At 37.3% G+C, this 18,850-nt stretch overlaps 1 protein-coding gene across 4 annotated transcripts in view; it reads left to right on the top strand.

Annotated features, from left to right (window-relative positions):
- LOC131050633 (uncharacterized) overlaps positions 1-18,850 on the top strand; it is a 312,685-nt gene that overhangs the window by 8,709 nt on the left and 285,126 nt on the right. For all 4 annotated transcript variants that reach the window (XR_009358716.1, XM_057984836.2, XM_057984833.2 and 1 more), the window contains exon 2: positions 5,537-5,635. Coding sequence is in view for 3 of the 4 variants with exons in the window: in XM_057984836.2 (XP_057840819.2) it covers positions 5,537-5,635 (99 nt within the window). In the remaining variant the exon portion in view is untranslated. The remainder of the gene's footprint in view (positions 1-5,536; positions 5,636-18,850) is intronic.

The raw sequence follows: 18,850 nt of genomic DNA, 5'->3' as shown, positions 1-18,850 counted from the left end.
CAGATTGGAAGTTTGACATCTTGACAGGGACAAAGGAACAAGGCAGAGTTGTGTTGACGTGTTTGAAATTGCATTGTTGCAAACTCCATATAGCCAACGCAGAATAGAATAAACTTGCTGAGTATCCTATCCTCTCTTGAGATAAGGGAATCCCTAATGCTATTTTCTACGTTTGATCAAAGGGGACGACCTCAAGGTTTTGATTGTCAGGTCTTGACTGCGGGATTACTCAGTGGTCGATGTGATTTGTTGGGAGCACAAGGGGACTTACGATTTGCAACAAGTTGGTCTGCTGCGATTCTCGAATTATGCAATAAAGAGCAAAAGGAAAGGGTTAGGAGATCTAAAACTAACAACACGGGTATGCGGGTAGACGGATTCAACATAACCAATTCCTGCTTGGCCAGAATAGCTCACAACCTCGCAGGAACGGTGCAATCTTCAAAGGGACTTGGAAGATTTTCAGACTGGAGACGCACGACTAAGCACCCAATTTTGGTGCAGCTCAGACGGACACCTGCAATTGAACTAAGCACAATCGAAGGCTCAGGTTAACCATACAAAAAGATACACAATCAGTATATCCTCAATGGTATGAGCCTGAATCTATCAAATACCTGCACACCCAAAACAGAAAGATCTATCTAAAATGCTGAGAGAAACCATGCAAACAGGATGAAAACAAGACAATAAACACCAAATCAATGTTTATATATTGATTTCAGCTGCCTATTACAACAATTTCTGCAACATCTCTATGCTACTGCTTAAAATCTAACCTATTCTAACTCGAAAATCTAACTCTCTCACCAAAGTCTAACTATCCAACAATCTCTAACTATCTAACCATCTAACCCTTTACAAAAGAAAGGCCTCTGCCTTTTATAGATATTACAATTTTGAATTGAAGGCTAGGATGGACTGCATCCAAGGGTTGCAACTTGCCATCCAAAAGCTGGCAGCCTTAACCCATGCCCATTAAATTCTCACCCATCCATTCAACCACAATTTCAACTACCTACCACTATTTGGCTTCAATTTGAGTCTATCCGGTAGTTGGACATAACTGTCCACAACTGACTTGTTTCCCCTTTCTTTCAAAATATCTGAGTGGGACCTACAAGCAGTTTTACAATAAAACAATTTCTGCTTTTTAGAAATTGAATTCCTAGAATTAAATCCAGCTATGCACTTTCTTGAGAATGCATAGATTGAGTGTTCTTTTGCTTTTTGTCTTCAATCTTGCCGATGGACTTCAACTCTGTGGTTCAGGTTGTGGCGCGCTTCCCAATGCTTCGTCTTGTGCTTTGCAACACGTTCCTTATTCTTGATCGCTTGCGATTGCGTCTCCAATTTGCGCTTCAGGTTGTCGTCCATTTTTCTTGAGAACGCATGATTGTTGCATTGGGAATGTTCTTCGGTCTTTGGCCTGGGTGGCACGCTTCCCAATGCTTCATCGCTTTGATCCTGCATTGCATCTTTCTCCTCCAGCTTCTAGCGCTTGGCCTTGGATTGCGATCTTCCTTGATTTGCATTTGAGGCCTTCTCCTGGTTCTTCGATGACGTCCTGCGATCAATCAACCAATTTCACTTCATTAAATTAATTTGAAAAATTAATTAATTAATTTAACAAATATTAAATGTAATTACGACGTCTGGCTTGAGAAGCTCTTTGTGAGATGTATCTTGAAAATGCTTCTCCTTTCTCTTCGAATGTGAAATCTGATCCTTGTTCTTGATGGTGTTTGGGCGATTTACTTCTGCGTGATTTTACCTTTGGAGTCTTGGGCGTTTTGAATGGGTTTATGGCGTTTGAAAACTTCTTATAGAGCGACTCTAGAGGTTTGAAGAGCTCCTGCAAATTTTAAAATCCTAACACTCATCCCCTTTCTGGTGAATTTCGGAGAATGGGGGGGGGGTTAATCAATTTCGAATTCCCTATATTTGGGCCTGCGCGTCGCGATTTTCGGAGAAGTAGGGGACTTTGGAATTTCAACTGCGTTGTATCTTCCAACTTCGGACCCTTTGGCGAATATGGAGGCCCTTCCAAAACTTATACTTCGCATTTGCTCGACCTGCGTGAACTTCGGAGGCTGCATTCTTTTCGGACCTTTTAACGTTTTTGTCGACTTTGCAAATTCTAAAACTTTGCCCTTAGGGTCCGAAGTTCGGCCCATTCACACCTTTCGGCGACTTTAAATATTTTCAATTTCACCCTTGGGGTCCGAAGTTCGGCACTTTCATGCCTTTGGAGTTTTCGCGATTTTTAACGCCTTTATCAATTTCGGACCTTCAACGCCTTTTGGTGAATTTCGGAGTTCTTGGATGAATTTTAACGCTTATCAAATTTTCGAATTTCGACCACTGGGTCCGAAATTGGATGACTTAAGTGTATTTCGGACCTTTAGGGGTCTTTTGCAAAATTAAAAAGCATTTTCGGACCTTTTAGACATTTTTGCTAACTTTTGAATTTTTTTCAAATTTAGCCCCAGGGTCCGAAATTCGGCCCACTAGGCAATTTTGGCAACTTTTAAAATTTATAAAAATCGCGATTTTCCCCTTTGAAATGTGAACTTCGGGGTTTTTGAACGTTTTCCAAGCTTTTAACTTCTTTTCACTTATCCTTCTAAGTCGCAATTTTCGGCAGATGGGGGGGGCTTTTGCAAATTTCGGCGTTTTGAAGTATTCTGCCAACTTTCGCCCTTTCTCACATTTAGGCTTAAAGGTCTGAATTTCGGGGTTTTTGAACGTTTCGGCGAAATGATAGCACTTTGAAAACTCTGGACATTCTTTTGGTCCACTGAGGGATTTCACACGAATGCTTTCCTTCAGCGATTTTCGGGAGATCGCAAAAAAAACTTGGGGGTCCCCTGCACCAGGGGTGTGTGTGCGAGCACAAGAAGTTGGAAGGAAAGGCATGTTGGAGACGAAAAACTCTGAAACTTCGACAAAAGTATTGTCTCATATAAATTTGAACATGAAAGTTAAAACACTCCACATATAGAACTTTTCACGATCCTTGCAACTTCTAACACACAATAGACACATGAGGGACAATAAAGGGCAACACTTACACAAGATTTTTTTTTTTTTAGACTGCAGGAATCAGGAACACCTGCACAAGATTGTCAAATGGAGACCCATACAAAATTATGTTAGTCCAGTTATATGTGATAGGCAAAATGAGGCCTAAGAGCACAAAAGAGCTAGGGCTCGAACAAAATTCTTCACTTTCAAATTAAGGCCTAACATACAACAACTTGGTAAAAAGTGTGATAGACCTTATGTTACTTGCTTAACGTACAGATTATCAGACAACCTTTTTAAATGATGCAATACCCCTTGTATTGGAGCCAATATATTGATGCGTCAAAATTTTGTCCCCATTTGCAAAGAAAAGACTTGAAGCTAGTTGTATGGCAGAATAAAAGATCCCAAACAAGCTAATTTTGTCCCAAAAAGCTGATAATCCTACGATTCTCTCATAATATGAAACAATAGAATTTATATTACTTCTGATTTGCCTTTTTGGAATGTATAGTGGTCTCATTCTTGTGTATGGAAGAATTAATATAGATGTTGCAGTCACATTTAATTTGCAGCTCTTGTGTGGAACCTTGTACTTGTACAGCTGCTATCTCTATTCTCGAAATTGGAATGGTTGGAAAAAGAAACTGAGTGATAGCTCACAACACAAAGTGATAATGATATAATAAGGAAGCCTCTTGATATATTATTAAAATGCTGTACAAATACAAAAAATAACCTGCAAATGGGAAACTCCAAATTGCTTGAAATTGGAATATCTGGAATCTTCAACACAACTTCTGAAATTTTGAATATGCTTTGGAATATCAATCTTTATGCACAAATGCATCTCTTGGATGGAATGGCCTCCGATAGAAATGAGGGCTTTCATCCTTAAGACCAATCTAGAAACTAAGAGGGTTTTTGTGCTTTAGATTTTGATACCTCCACATTTTAATACCTATAGGGTTTTTGTTCTTCAACCAAAAGTTTAACATGAGTGCTCGACCTTTGACAAAAAAGGGTTTCGGTAATGACACAATGGATATCCCATCTTCTATGCCTAGCCCTCCTTTTATAAACTCTTTGAGGAAAAATTATTGAATATATATTTTTCTTTCTCTTTTCCCTCCAAAACTTAATTTGAGAAGTGTGTAGAAAGGTCTTTAATAAAACATTACTTTTGATCCTTTGTCCCAGTGACACTTTATTGACCCTCTTCTAAAAATAACTTCAAGGAAATCTTTTTGTAAAGTTACATCATAAAGCGAGTAAGACAACTATGATTAATATTTTTCAAAATATTTCCCTTGTCAGCCCCTTTAGCTTATGGCAAATAATCTAAGGTGCCTTTGATTGTTTTCTCCTAAGAAAGGGGACATGAGAAGAAGTGCATTACAGTTTTCCAAGACTGTAGTGGTGCTCAAACACATTTACCAATTCTTGGAATCTGAAATGATTTGACAAAATTCTTAATGTTCCATCCTTTGTCCAGGCCGTGGCAAATGTGCCACTCCTGTCACTTTCTCTAGGGGACATACGTGCATTTGCTATGGTCAGTGACACTTTTGTTGCTGGTCAGTGACACTTTTATTGCTTGTGGAAAGCCGTGAAAGCACCAAAATTGAAAGACCACCTGGTTTTGATGCTTGCACACCTATCCTTTGTCTTTCCTAGGATCCTCCCATTCATCCAGGTCCATATCCAACCTTTATACAAGGTCCTTAACCTTTGAACCTGATGAATTGCCATCTTTCTTCGAGGGCAAATCTCGAAACACTTATCTCTAACTAATTTTGTGTACAACTGATCACTGGTTGTGAATTTGACCTGCATTTCACAATTGAGCTTCAACCTCCTCTATTTTGTTTTGGATTCCCAACAGCATCAACGGGGAAAGTGATATTTTTCTTCCTATCCATGGAACGCATCACAAATAATTAATTTGAATGAGGTATAGTAATTGATTTTGGCATAAACTTTGGCAATCAAACACAAATTAGAACACGCATAGTGGCCAGGATAGATGTGATATTATTAGCCGAATGGGGTATACCGTGTCTCAGCCTATTTCTATGAATTTTTTTATTGATAGTCTAGCTAATAGGCCATGTAAAAGCATCCAAAGAAAGGTGTAAACTACAAGTTCTAAATTCCCTAGACATTTTGTCTTTCATCCTGTTCATGGATTGTTACTGGGATTGCCTATTTTCTTCTAAAGGCATCCTTTGATTGTAATCATTTATTTATTTAATATAGAACATTGAACCTCTTTCAAAAAGTTAGCATGAGATGGAAATAATTCTCTTGTATGTGTGTGGCCAGTAGGCTCCCAAGTTTTTCACATTACACATACAAACTGCATACAAAGGAACTCATTTGTGTTTCCATCTTGTGTTTTTAAATGGTATGTGACAGAGAGTAGAGTTGCTCGTTGTTTAATGGGTTGTGGTTGCATAAAAACCATTTTTCATCTTAGAAATCAAAGCTTGTAATGTTTTGCTTTCAGAACACTGGAGACAAGTCTGCACAGCCAATTTGGCACATTATGGAAGATTCAAAGATCAATATGGAATTTCAAGTTACTTTTGCATATCGGGATTTGCAGGTAACAGTCACTAATATGATAAAACTGGGGCTTGCATTCCATGATTATTGGCATTTATGCTTATCTTAGTTGGTAAGTGTTGGCCATTACAAGTGGTCTTGTACTATTGTAGTATATCATGATTGCTTTTGCGCATCTGTCCTGCAAAATCAATTGACTAGTAATTATTTTTTGTTGGATCTGTATTTTTATCAAGGAAAATGTTCTAGATTGGGAAATAAGTTGTTTAATGCAGCTGTAAATTTTATATCAATTTTATCGTCTCCTTTTCACTTCTTTGTTTAGGATGAATCTAGAAATTTATAGGTTAGCAATATTCTTTTCTGTAGCAAAAGTGTATGTTAAAGATTCGAAGCTTCCACAGTCCATAATAATTGAAAAAATGACCATTTGACAAGGAAATGGTTTAATGGTGCTTACCCTTTGTAACAATTTCTGTCCAAAATGCATTTTATGAAAATGCATAAATTTCTTGATACTCCTACATATCATGATAAAGCATAGAGTGAGCAGATAACAAAAAGTAGCGCCGAAGTTTTCAAATTTCTGTAGCAGAGAATACAATAACTAGATCAGAAAGAAATGCTCCAATATCATAACAGAAACCAAAGCTAAGTATACATCTTATTGATATATAGGGCACCGTACCATATTTGTTTGCTATATCACGTTGCACAAATATTATTGGAATTATAACTGCCAACAAATCAGCACCTAGATATTGCATTTCTCAATTTATATTCATAAAGCTGCCTGTAAATTCAATTGTTATAATGTACAACTACTTATCCAAGAACTTGTTAGGTTTTAGCAATACTACATATTCTAGCATTGGATGTGATCATTGAATCTATAAGTGAAAATGCAAAGGCTGTGGGTATCTTTCTACCTTTTGTTCTTCACCCATGCCTGTTGGTAGATAGACATATTGTGAGTCTTCTTAATAACTACATTAATCAGTGATTGTAGACTTATACTTTACCAAGATAAATCAACCTTTTTGTCAACAATAAGTGAACCATCTTGAAGGTCTCAACCTATCAGTGTAGTTTTTCAGTATTTTCAAATTTTAAAGTTTAGGTATGCTGCTAAATTCATAAAAGATTTTTCCCCAAGTGATATTTATGCAGCCTAGGCCATCCTAATCCGTGGCTTGACATGGAATCAGAGTATGAATATCACTTATGCAGGTAATAACTTATTATAGCAATAGCACAAAACAGCATACACAATACATGGTGCATTTCTTAGCATAGATCAGATGTTGCCAACAGGCAAGATAACTATGTTTTGAGATATGTAATAATTCCTTTACTATTTCGGATTTCCAAAGAAAAATATGGGATCAATATACAAGACAATGAATAGTAACTGATCATTAAACAAATTGATTAAGACACAATGACATTTACTCCCACCAAAACTAAGGTCCAGTGCAAAAGCATCGACTCTTTGATATACATCTGCAGTGACTACTTTAGATCTTATTAGCATTTTAATTACATGTTTCATTGCAACACAATATGGAACGTATGTGTAGTACAACCACTCTTTGAATTAGAGGGGGAAGCTCCTTGTAAACAACGAGTAACCTACTTTGGACAATATTTACTTGCTATTCACAATCTTTATAGTGTACTATAAGGTGATTTAGAGTATGCAACACAAATAAACTAAATTAAAACCTATCTATTTGTTTGCTTAATCTAGAGCACAAGGTGACTCAACACATTATCACTAGATGAGATTTTTGAGTTTATTAGCTAAACGATCTTCCTATAACTACACACTTGTGTTGTTCAACTAAAAGCTATGATTGAATAATACAAGTACACATAGATTGAATTGGCTTGTAGTGATAAATTAAATCAAGAGATCAGTACAAAACCACAATCTTTCACTTCAAGCAAAATTTTAATACAAAGCTTGCACACTTGCCAAATCAATTTAATCTCCCTCAACACATATAACAAGACATATCAATACACATTTAAAAGCAGAAAATGCTTAATAAATTCCATTAAATGAATAATGAATTTTGGAATAACAGTCTTAAATACTTGGTGAATGGCAATCTAAACAAAAAGCAAGCGTGAGAATTACCATTAAAAATTCAAAGTGCAAACAAATACTTATTTATATAGTTTACAAAGCATTACATGAAAATAAATGAAGGAAATTAATTGCTTCATCTGCTTTTTTCTTTTCTTTTTGAATTGCATATAGATTACCGATAATAAAAACTTACATCATTATAGACTGTTTATGACAGCAATATTAATATAACATCCAAGCTGATAGACCACGCAGATCACAAGAAAAGGATAATACAAACATATTTTTTTTAATAGTGGCCATGCAAGGCTTATATAATAGGCATGCGGACCATATAATGTTTTCAAAATTCTGCTGTTACAAACTTTAGTAAACTGTGACTGTTTCAAAAATTATAAAAATTACAAAATACATGTTGAAAATAATAGCTAGCTCGGATACCTGATTATTGTATTCTAAATACAAATGTATTATCTCTCATGTAAATCGAATTGTAACCTTGGGTTGACCCAAACATGTAACGTGGAGGCAATTAATTGTAACCTTGGGTTGACCCAAACATGTAACGTGGAGGCACTTAATTGTAACTTTGGGCTGGACCCAAACTTGTAACGTGAAGGCACTTAAATGTAAATAAATCAATTAATTAAATACAAGCCGACTTGAGGGTTGATGCAAAAAGTGAGATATAAATCCAGCAGCAAATGAAGTCATTACATCATCAACATCTCATGCAAATGTTATCTGCTCTCCAAGCAGCGATCTCTCCTTAACTCATGCGAATTTGTATAAGCCTATTGTGTGAACTCTTCAAGGTTGATTGTGTGTGGCGAAGTTGTCAAAGATCTTCATGCGAACTTTGATAAGCACTCCTCTTGTGCGAATCTGATCCTCCTAACCATCTGCTGTTGATTGTGTGTGGCGAAGTTGTCAAAGATCTTCATGCGAACTTTGATAAGCACTCCTCTTGTGCGAATCTGATCCTCCTAACCATCTGCTGTTGATAAGGGCTGCAATCTTCATTGATATATTGAACAGCAATCTGAGATAAGTTTGTTGCCTTGTAATTGCCTACATTTGAGATAATACATATTGTATTTGAGGCTGGGTTTTTCACCTCCAAGAGGGAGGTTTTCCCAGGGTATTGGTGTCTTTTGTCTTGTGTTTTATTGCTGTTACTGTTCATTCACAGTCTGATTATAATCTAATTGCTTAAATTAACATCTGATTGCTTAAAATTAACAATACAGACTGTCATCATAAATTTCTGCTATCACTTTTTTTGTCCATGTCATTCCACCCAAGTGGTGTATCAATTGCAGATAAATCATCATTGGATCTCATAACCTCTGCTGTGAACTCCTCCACTTGGTTTGTACTATATTTTGGTCCTTCATGCAATTTCTGCTATCACTTTTTTTGTCCATGTCATTCCACCCAAGTGGTGTATCAATTGCAGATAAATCATCATTGGATCTCATAACCTCTGCTGTGAACTCCTCTACTTGGTTTATACTATATTTTGGTCCTTCATGCAGCCCTAGATCTTTCTACAATGTCTCCACTAGGTCTTTCCTCTTGTACTTCTTTTGAAACTCCAAGTATCCTTTCAAAAATGGAATGTTGTCTGATCTGTTAAATGGCCAGTGTCTCACATACTTTATCTCTGATTTGTTAACTGCTTACTCACTTATTCTACTTTACAAGATTACAGAGTAAACAGAAATATATATTTGCAGAACATAGGTATAGAATTAACTTGCAACATATTTAGAAGATATAGCTTTATTTACCAATTCACATATATGCCATAAGTACAATACCATCAAAGTAAGTACATATAAATAGTAGACCGATATTGGTTAAGGCTACTAACTGTCGGTAACTACCAATTGCCAACTCACAATTAATCAGGAACTAATCACCACAAATACAAAACATAATATTTTTTTATTTAGCTGACTATAATATTGTACTTTTGCCAACTACATCAGCCCCCTAAAGAAGAAATTCGTCTTCTAGACGACACAATTAAAATTGGGACTGGACACAACAAAACTGAAGAGAGTATCTATTGAGAGCAGGGAGGATGAGAAGATGTCCCTAGATGTATTGAGGATGCAGGTGTGGATGCTAGAGAGTGTTGCTGCTGAAGTTGCTGAAGACGTTGGTTGGCCACTAACTCACACACTCTGACTGCCTTCACCATGTAAGCAACTTCCATCAAATGCTTCTTTGTCTTCTCCAGCTCCTATTCCATCTCTAGTAACTTGCTGTCCCTCTCAGCTAATTGTCAATCTTGTTCTCTAAGCTATGTGGCCCTCTTTGCTAATTGTTTATCTCTCTCGCTAGTTGCCTATCTCTTTCTGACACTGTCTCCTCCAAAGCTACCACTTGTGCATGCTCTTGAGCCAACTGCTCCAGAGACTTACGAATGTGATCAGCCAACTCTATGCTGGAAGTCTCAGCCTAGCGAATGGCTTGGTCCCTTGGTTTTGTGGCCTTCTCCATTGAAGCCATATGTTTGCACCAGTAGAGGAAGCTGTCTCCGTAGGACATCTCCATGCCTTGGAGTGATCTTAGTACTCGGTCATGTTTGCCTCCAATTGTTGGTCTGTAATGTCCCCTTTTTGGGATGATATGGTTTATGTTTGGATTGTTAGTTTTAGTGATCAGAATTAGGTAAACTCAGAAAATATTTCAAAATGCAAACACACATGACACAAAAGACACCAAAATACCCTGGGAAAACCTCCCTCTTGGAGGAAAAACCTAGCATCAAAGATCCAGATCAAATCTTTTAATCATAAGCAGATTACATGTACAATATAGATCAGATTACTTATCTGATTGTGATATCGATCTAGCACAGATTCACCAAGACTTTGCCCAAACCAAATCAATCAATTTCGCTGTCTCAGAAAGGCAGAATATCGACGTTACTTGGAGAGGAAGATCACAGCAATATTCAACCACAAGTTCGCCCGCCAAGATGCCTAACAAATTCGCTCAATAATCAGACCAGATTGCAGCATAATGGAGACTTAGATCGCGCACCAACTTCACACAGTGTTACTCAGGTTCGCACAAACTGATTATCTGATTTGATGATCAGATTCGCTCAAGGTGACAAGATAGGAGATTCAGTTTGTAGAAGATAGATGAGATATTCGCTTGATAGATAGATGATTGATGTCTAAGATGAATCTTGTTTATATTTCCTCATAATTTACCCAAGTCAGCTGGGCAAGGTTGCCGCCCTTTTTCATATTCAAACTACATTTTACAACCTGCCTTTAGTGCTCAATTTAGGGCCTACCTTAAATTTACAAGTTACAATATTGTCCAATTTGGGCCCAGCCCAATAGCACATGTAATCGCTCAAGTTATTACAATATATATTTAAATTTTAATTGTCAGTAGGCAACATTAAAATTTAATCAAGTATAATCAGAACTGGCTATCTATTTTCAACACTCCCTCTTAGCTAGGGAGGATTATCATATTGTAATAACATATTATGGATCTTTTTCATTGTATCCATCTTGCATTTCCCGCATAGGATGGATCCACCTTGCATTGCCCTCAGAGGGTGGAGGAGGTCTTTCACCTCAACCATCTCTCGAGAAGGATTCAATGTCACCTTGCATTGCCCGTAGAGGGTAACTCCACCTTGCATTGCCCGCAGAGGGTGGAAGATGCAACTTAGTGCATCAATGGGACTGATACTCCCTCTCAGCCAAAGCTGTGTTCTCAACAACTCCAAGTCTCTCTCTGAAGTATTCAAACTTCACACGAGCTAGAGGCTCGGTGAGAACATCTGCAATCCGCTCATCAGTGCTGATATATTTCAGCTGAATGGCACCTCTCTGTACCATATCACGAATATAGTGATAATGAGTTTCCACATGTTTTGACCTGTCATGGAACACAGGATTAGCATACATCTTAATACAACTCTGATTGTCACAATGAATGACAGTGGGTTCCCAAGGTTGTCCGAACAACCCAGCAAGAAGCTTGTGAAGCAACACTGCTTCTCTTGATGCCACACTTGACGCAATGTACTTAGCTTTTGCTGTACTTAATGCAACTGAGGACTGTTTCCTGCTGGCCCAGGAGATAACAACAGAACCCAAACTGAAACAAATTCTTGAAGTGTTCTTCCTATCGGTTACACTTCCTGCCCAATCAAAATCAGAGTAGCCTTCCAAGGTGATGACAGTGTTGATTGGATACTTTAACCCGTAGCCAACTGTGCCTCGCAAATATCTTAGAATATGCTTGGCTGCAACAAGATGAACATGCTTCAGTTTGTTCATGAACTGGCTGAGGGCACTCACTGCATAACAAATATCCGGTCTAGTGTCAATTAGATACATCAAGGATCCAATCAGCTGCCTGTACTCCGATGGATCTGCAAAATCAGAGTTAGCTGCAGATAAACTCAATTTTTTCAAGTTAGTTTCCATAGGAGTAGACATAGGCTTGCAATCCATCATTCCAAATCTTTCAAATATATCAATAGTATATTTTCCTTGACTAAGGATGTAATGTCCCCTAATTAATTACACTTTAATTTAACCTAAATTTGGCCAAATCTATAAATAGGTAATTGGGTTTTATAGGTGTACCTTTGTATATTGTTTTCCTGCAACAAAATTAGAGAACATATATGAAGTAATACTGAAATTGAAATATGAATTATATTAAATGATATCAAATTTTCTATATTAATGACTATTAGAATTATAATTGTGGGATATAATCATATTATTATATTTCCTAAATGAGATCAGATTATTATATAAAGTAAGTTTGTAAGTCAGTTACTAATCAATTCCTTTAGTCCATTAGTTGGATAGGGTGTCCTAGAAACCATCCCTCCTAGGCCCAAGGGCAGAATACCATATCCCCCTTGGGTCCATATGGCAGGTGTTAGGCATCCATCATGGAGTGGCGTACCCAGCGAGGTTTTCTATCGCCGTTCCCCCTCATCACAACCGCCTTCTCTCTTAAGCCCAAGAGCAGATGCTTCACCCCTCTTGGCTCCATGTGGCAGGTGTTAGGCATCCACTATGGAGTGGCGTACTTAAGAGAGAGTCCCTCATTTACAATGAACCTTTTGTGATATTCCAATGAAGTCATATTTGTTATTCAGTTCAACTGATTATGATAATCAATTTGTACTTGACATAGTTATTATACTTCATCATATCATATTGCCTTAGTGTCTTATATCAGATTGTTAACAGTTCTTTCTGTTAGTATTACTTTAAATCAGAATTATTCATTAATTGTTATTGCTGCATTTTATATTATTAGCATGGTACAGTATTATAGCAACTTATACAAACTGAATTTGATTGCCTTATTCCTTGTGAATTCATTAATAGATATATATGTGTGTGTCTCTTATGTCTAATAGTGTTCTCATGTATAACCATTTTAATGCTCTTTTTATAATTATACATTATTTGCTTCTGAACTTTATATCATATTAATTCCATTAATTTAATTAAGACCATATAAAATTTTATATATATAATACTAGCTATTATATTCCATTATTAAATCAGAATTCCTATACGTACCTGTCATAGGCCGCCTTCTCTTTTTATTATCCTTGCTGGCAGTTTCTGTATATTTCTCTATCCTTGTTGGCAGATCTGACTTTCTTGTTCCCCTCGTGTATTCTCCTTATTCCCATTTGCACAGGGGGGGTATTTATCCTACCTCCCCATGTGGTGAAGAACCACGATGGTCTCCTAATAGGTAGCACCCCCCTTTTTGAAGAGTTGATGTCCCTCTATTTCTGATGGCTCATTTCAAGAAGAGCATCGCTTCATATAAAACCCAATTTGGAACTATTCAAACCACCCTTTAAAGAATGGTTATCGGGCCTTGGTAAATATAGGGGTTAATTGGTTAACAGAAATAATATAAGTTTTAATACAAGCACCATTATAATATAATGTGTATTGTTAATATAATAAGATCATTCAATAAAAAATGTAAATTGATAATATAATATTATTTATTGTTAATATAATAACATCATTCGATATAAAATGTAAATTGATAATATATAATATTATTTTAATGTTAATGTGATATAATATAATTTTGATATGTTTTTAACATATTATTTTATATGGCAAAAATTATATTAATTATTTCTACTATAAATGTGGGGACATGACAGTCCTCCCTTCCCCAGATTGCATTTCAAATTAGGGTGATCACAATGGTAGTGCTCAAGATGACTCCACTCTGATATTACTACATGTTGTAGGTTTGAATTAAGGCATACATGCTTTTACCTTTAATTTGAGTGTGAGTTATAACCAATAGTGGGAAATTGGCATGATTTAACTTAAGACAAGCCCGCTCTCTTCTAGAGGAAAGGATCAAGGCCATCCAATTGTGTTTGCAAAGACTGGTTAGGTTGGCAATATGATGATTTGAAAAATGACCTTAATTGTGAGATTATCATGCTGACTATGCCTTATAGAATGGGCCCTTAGAAATTTGTTCACTGAATATTGTTGTTTTGTATGGTAGCTGTAGCCTAACACTGTTGGAGAGATGATAAAATGCTATAACTTTTGTAAAGGGGTTTGATATCGTGGCAGATGATTATGTTCAGTCGTGCTATAACATTTGTAAAGGGGTTTAATGACACCATTAAGGAAAGCAGTCTTTACCTCCATCTGAGGTAACTTCCAACCCTTAGCTGCAGCAATAGCTATAATAGTTCTAATAGAAGTATATCTAGCAATAGGTGCAAATGTTTCTTCATAATCCATGCCTTCCTTTTGAGAAAAACCACGAGCTACAAATCTAGCTTTATATTTCTCAATACTTCCATGAGTAGTATGTTTAATTTTAAATAACCATTTAGAGGATACAACAGACTTACCTTTAGGTCTAGGCACAATATCCCAGACATCATTCTTGATGATGGATTGATATTCTTCGTCCATGGCTAATTTCCATGCTTGCTGGTTCATGGCTTCTTTTACATTTGATGGTTCGGTCTCAGTTGTTGGTGTTGGAAATAAGCCACACCCGGACCGACGATGGACTGGTCCAAGAAGGGCCAGTAGCTCAGTGGTAGAGCACTCCAACAGCGTATGGAAGGTGCTAGGTTCGAGTCCTAGCTGGTCCATGTCTCAACATGGTATCAGAGCCAGGTCCAGGCTAGGAGCCCCAAGCACACGAGAGGTGTGGCTTAAGGGGGGGTGTTGGTGTTGGAAATAAGCCACACCCGGACCGACGATGGACTGGTCCAAGAAGGGCCAGTAGCTCAGTGGTAGAGCACTCCAACAGCGTATGGAAGGTCCTAGGTTCGAGTCCTAGCTGGTCCATGTCTCAACATCAATAATGTTGCACATCATTTCAACATAGTTGGAGAGCTTCTGAGGTCTCTTGCTTTCTCTGAATGTTCCTTGGGGAGCTGCAAACTTTTCGGCTTCTTGGATGGTGTTCCTAACCCAAAGTGGTCTCTTCTTACTAACTGCAATGTCTCTGGGTCCATCAGTTGGATCCAGAGGCTTAGAAGGATCACAAGGCTCAATATGTTTAGAAGGCTCAATAGACTCCCTGTGAATCTTAGGGTTAGTATCAACATCCATATCTTGATTTCCATTAAGTTCTTTATCATTATCAACCAAGGAACCTTTAGATTTCTTAAGAGCAATATTTTCTTCAAAAGTTACATCTCTACTTACCTCAATGTACCTTTGTCCTAGGATGTAGACTCAGAATGCTTTGGAAGATTCACTGTATTGAACAAGGATGCCCTTCTTTCCGGATGGCTCTAGCTTAGTTCTCTTTTTCTTTGGTACATGAACATAGACAGGGCTTTCGAAGATTCTTAGGTGGTTGATATCAGGTTTGACTCCAATGAAGGCTTCTTTAGGAGTCATGTTCTTCAACAATTGATGAGGGCATCTATTTTGAATATATACTACAGTCTTAGATGCCTCAACCCACAAGAAGGTTTGTAGATCCTGATCATGAATCACTGCTTTAGTTGCTTCAACAATGGATCTATTCTTCCTTTCAGCCACCTCATTTTCCTGAGGATTGTAGAGAACACATAACTCCCTCTTAATCCCTGTCTCTACACAAAAGTCATGAAAGCTACTTGAGGTGTATTCACCTCCATTATCAGATCTTAACACTTTAATTCTTTTTCCATATAGATTTTCAACTAAAGCCTTTAATTCTTTGAACCTACTTAATACTTCATCAGATTCTTTAGTTTTCAGAAAGTAAATCCAAGTCTTTCTAGAGAAATCATCTATGAATATAACTTAGTATATGAATCCACTAGGTGAAGCAACAGATAGAGGTCCACATAAATCAGAATGAACAAGTGCTAATTTTTCTTTAGCTTTACTTTTACTTTTATAAAATGGACTTTTAGTGTTCTTACCTAAAGCACATCCTTTGCAAGTATCATCATGAAATTGACCAAGTTTAGGCATACCTTTGACCATCTTCTCAAGTGAGGGAAGTGCTTGGAAGTGTAAATGACCAAACCATAGTTCGCCGATCTCAGGAGGCTCATGAATGAGAGCTTGAACAGGTTTAGCTGAAGCTTGTATAAGCTATCATATCTATTACCAATGACACGAGCAGATTTAAAACTAGATTTTTTAGGCCACGCAAGTAGTCTACCCTTAGAAAATGCTAATTGATAATCCTTATCTTCTAGTGAAGAAAAGGAGATAAGATTCCTTTTAATTCGAGGCACAAATAAAATATCACTGAGATGTAGAGAGATACTAGAATCTAAATTTAATATAGTAGTACCGAAACCTCTTACAGAATATCCAGCATGATCACCAATTACCACATGAGGATTGGATTCTTTTCTCTATCAAGTCTGAAAGATGCTCTCGGTAGCTTGTGATGTGTCGGTACATTGCTTGACAAGGCAGAGATGAAGAGGAAGTTTTCATTGTTCTTTTGTTCTGCAACCTCATTGAGATTCGCTTCTCCTTGCTTGAGCTGATTTTGACATTCCTTTGCATAGTGACCAAACTTATCACATCTGAAGCAGTGAATGCGTGAGAGATCTTTTGGCTTCTTCCTTGAATCATGACTTGTTGAAGGTCTGAAATCTCTATTCCTCTTGAAGTTGCCCTTCTTCCAATTTCCACCTTTCTTCTTGACGGATTGGGCTGCAAGCATGTGATGATCTCCTCCATGAGAGTTCCTAATTGCCCCCTTAGCAGCCAGGCGAGATTCTTCTTGGATGCAATCTCCCCTCAATCGTTCAAACTTGGGGAGCTCAATCCTCGCACTGATTCCTTGAATGAATGGTTCCCAAGTTGGAGGAAGACCATTGAGGGCAGTCAAGGTAAGATCGCTGTCTTCAACTTCCTTCCCTACTGCTGAAAGTTGATCCTTTAGATCAGTCATCCTCATGAAGTAGGAGGTGATAGATTCCCCCTTCCCCAATCAGATGTGGGTGAGCTGATTCCTCAAGGCAAGAATGCGACTAGTGTTGTTGACTTCATACATCTTCTCCAATGTGCTAAAGATCTCTCTAGCGGACTTCATCTTGGAGATGGATGACACAATATGGTCTTTGACGGAATCAATGATCAACCTTCGAGCTTGTAAGTCTTTCTTCTGCCATTCTTCCTCTTCCTTTTCATCGGTAGGTTCTTTAGCATCCTTGCTAACATACTCAACAAGATCATTTAATGCCATCATCATATGAACCTTCCAAGAGGTGTAATTCACAAAACTTTCCAACCTGTCTTCAGCCCTAAGAGAAGAAGCCATGTAGTTTAAACTTTGAACAGTAGGTTAGACTGAAAAACAATAAAAGATTGACAAATCTGATCACAACTATTTACAAACCAAGCTCTGATACCATGTTAGTTTTAGTGATCAGAATTAGGTAAACTCAAAAATCAATTCAAAATGCAAACACACATGACACAAAAGACCCAAAATACCCTGGGAAAACCTCCCTCTTGGAGGAAAAACCCAGCATCAAAGATCCAGATCAAATCTTTTAAGGATAAGCAGATTACATGTACAATATAGATCAGATTACTTATCTGATTGTGATATCGATCTAGGGCAGATTCACCAATACTTTGCCCAAACCAAATCAATCAATTTCGCTGTCTGAGAAAGGCAGATTATCAGCACTACTTGGAGAGGAAGATCACAGCAATATTCAACCACAAGTTTGCTCGCCAAGATGCCTAACAAATTCGCTCAATAATCAGACCAAATCGTAGCATAATGGAGGCTTAGATCGCGCACCAACTTCACACAATGTTACTCAGGTTTGCACAAACTGATTATCTGATTTGATGATCAGATTCGCTCAAGGTGACAAGATAGGAGATTCAGTTTGCAGAAGATAGATGAGATATTCACTTGATAGATAGATGATTGATGTCTAAGATGAATCTTGTTTATATACAATTCATCCTCATAATTTACCCAAGTCGGCTGGGCAAGGTTGCCGCCCTTTTTCATATTCAAACTACATTTTACAACCTGCCTTTAGTGCTCAATTTAGGGCCTACCTTAAATTTACAAGTTACAATATTGTCCAATTTGGGCCCAACCCAGTAGCACATGTAATCGCTCAAGTTATTACAATATATATTTAAATTTTAATTGCCAGTAGGCAACATTAAAATTTAATCAAGTATAATCCGAACTGGCTATCTATTTCAACATGGATTAGCCTATTATTGGCCCTCGTAGGCTAAGACTGATTGTTAGAGTGTCCCAGTTGGCAGTGCAGGAGGCTTATACCCATTCCGGAGGTCAGAAGTGTTCAGGGTTGCTCTTCGTTTGGTTCAGTTTGACACACTTACTATTTATAGTAAGTCAGTGGTTGTTTGAGAGGGACCCTTACTATTTTTAGTAAGGCAGCTGGATGCAGTGGTTGACTCCTTGGTTCAGACAAAATCGAGAAATAATGAGTATTTATGGAGTTATGTTATTTTAATTATTAATAAAGTAATACTATATTAATTAATCATTAAAGGCATATTTTTATTTGCACTTTTAGTTGAGGGGTCAATTTATTATAAGGGGGCCATGTTATTTAATTATTTAGGCACCAAGACCAAGGAGGATATTAATTATTAATAAACTGCAAATTTGGTGATG

Source organism: Cryptomeria japonica, chromosome 8 (genome assembly GCF_030272615.1).
Source record: "Cryptomeria japonica chromosome 8, Sugi_1.0, whole genome shotgun sequence".
Lineage (NCBI taxonomy): Eukaryota > Viridiplantae > Streptophyta > Pinopsida > Cupressales > Cupressaceae > Cryptomeria > Cryptomeria japonica.
This window is presented reverse-complemented; position numbering and strand designations above follow the sequence as displayed.